Source organism: Chelonoidis abingdonii, chromosome 3 (assembly GCF_003597395.2).
Source record: "Chelonoidis abingdonii isolate Lonesome George chromosome 3, CheloAbing_2.0, whole genome shotgun sequence".
NCBI lineage: Eukaryota > Metazoa > Chordata > Testudines > Testudinidae > Chelonoidis > Chelonoidis abingdonii.
The window spans coordinates 24,359,544-24,360,410 of NC_133771.1; the positions used below are offsets into that span (position 1 = coordinate 24,359,544).

The 867-nt window shown below is 60.7% G+C and overlaps 1 protein-coding gene across 1 annotated transcript in view; it reads left to right on the forward strand.

Annotated features, from left to right (window-relative positions):
- Window positions 1–536: 536 nt before the first annotated feature.
- RDH14 (retinol dehydrogenase 14) overlaps window positions 537–867 on the forward strand; it is a 13,559-nt gene continuing 13,228 nt past the window's right edge. The window contains 2 exon segments of the mRNA XM_075063467.1: window positions 537–683; window positions 686–860. Of these exon segments, the coding sequence (XP_074919568.1) occupies window positions 537–683; window positions 686–860 (322 nt within the window).

Below are 867 nucleotides of genomic sequence, written 5' to 3' on the forward strand. Positions count from 1 at the left end.
TCAGTCTTCTCTTCTCAAGACTGAACCAATTTTTTTCCCAACTTTCCCTCATAGGTCCTGTTTTCTAGACCAGTAATCATTTGTGTTGCTCTCTTCTGGACTTTCTCAACGTCTCCCCATTTGTCCTTGCGTATCTGATTTTTCATTGTAGTACTTTGCACCTGCTGTCTTTCCTGAATGCTACCTTGTTGATTTCAGAACAGATTTCTCCCTTTTGTCAAGGGAGCTTTGATTTCTTCAGTCTTTCGGGCTCAGACCCAGACCTTGCTGGGAAAGTCACAGGAAAAGAGAGCCGGCTGCAGCAGGAGACACTTTTATCTGCTCAAACGCTTTTGCGTCTCTGTCTGGGGTGCCAGCAGCTCAGGGGCTGCCCTGCGCGGGAGACGGGCTGCGTAGCGCACAGCACAGCTAGCGCGGCCGTGGCGGGACATCGCTATACCTGAGCTCGGGGCTCGCCCAGCCCAAGGGCCCCGCGCAAGCAGCTCTCAGGGCGCGCTACCCTAGGCAGCGCTTTGAGCCTTCGCTTGGGGAGGCGGATGAAACTACCAGTCCCAGAATGCAAAGCGAAGGGGACCGCGCTGGCCAATCGGTATCTAACCACCTGTGCGCCGCCCTGGGCATCCTGCCGCGGTGCAGAGCCTGCTGCGCCCTGGGAAAAACGCCGGGGCAGGTGTCGTTCGACCCCTGCTCGCGGCTCCCTGCTGGCCCCGAGCGCTGGGCTATGGCCGCTGCGGTGCTGCTAGCCGCGGCGTTGGGCGGGGGGCTGCTGCTCATCGCCCGCCGCTACCTGACCGGGGCCGGCCAGGCTTCGCGGGCCGCGGCTGCCGCGCTGGTGCGGGGCAAGACGGTGATCGTCACGGGCGCGAA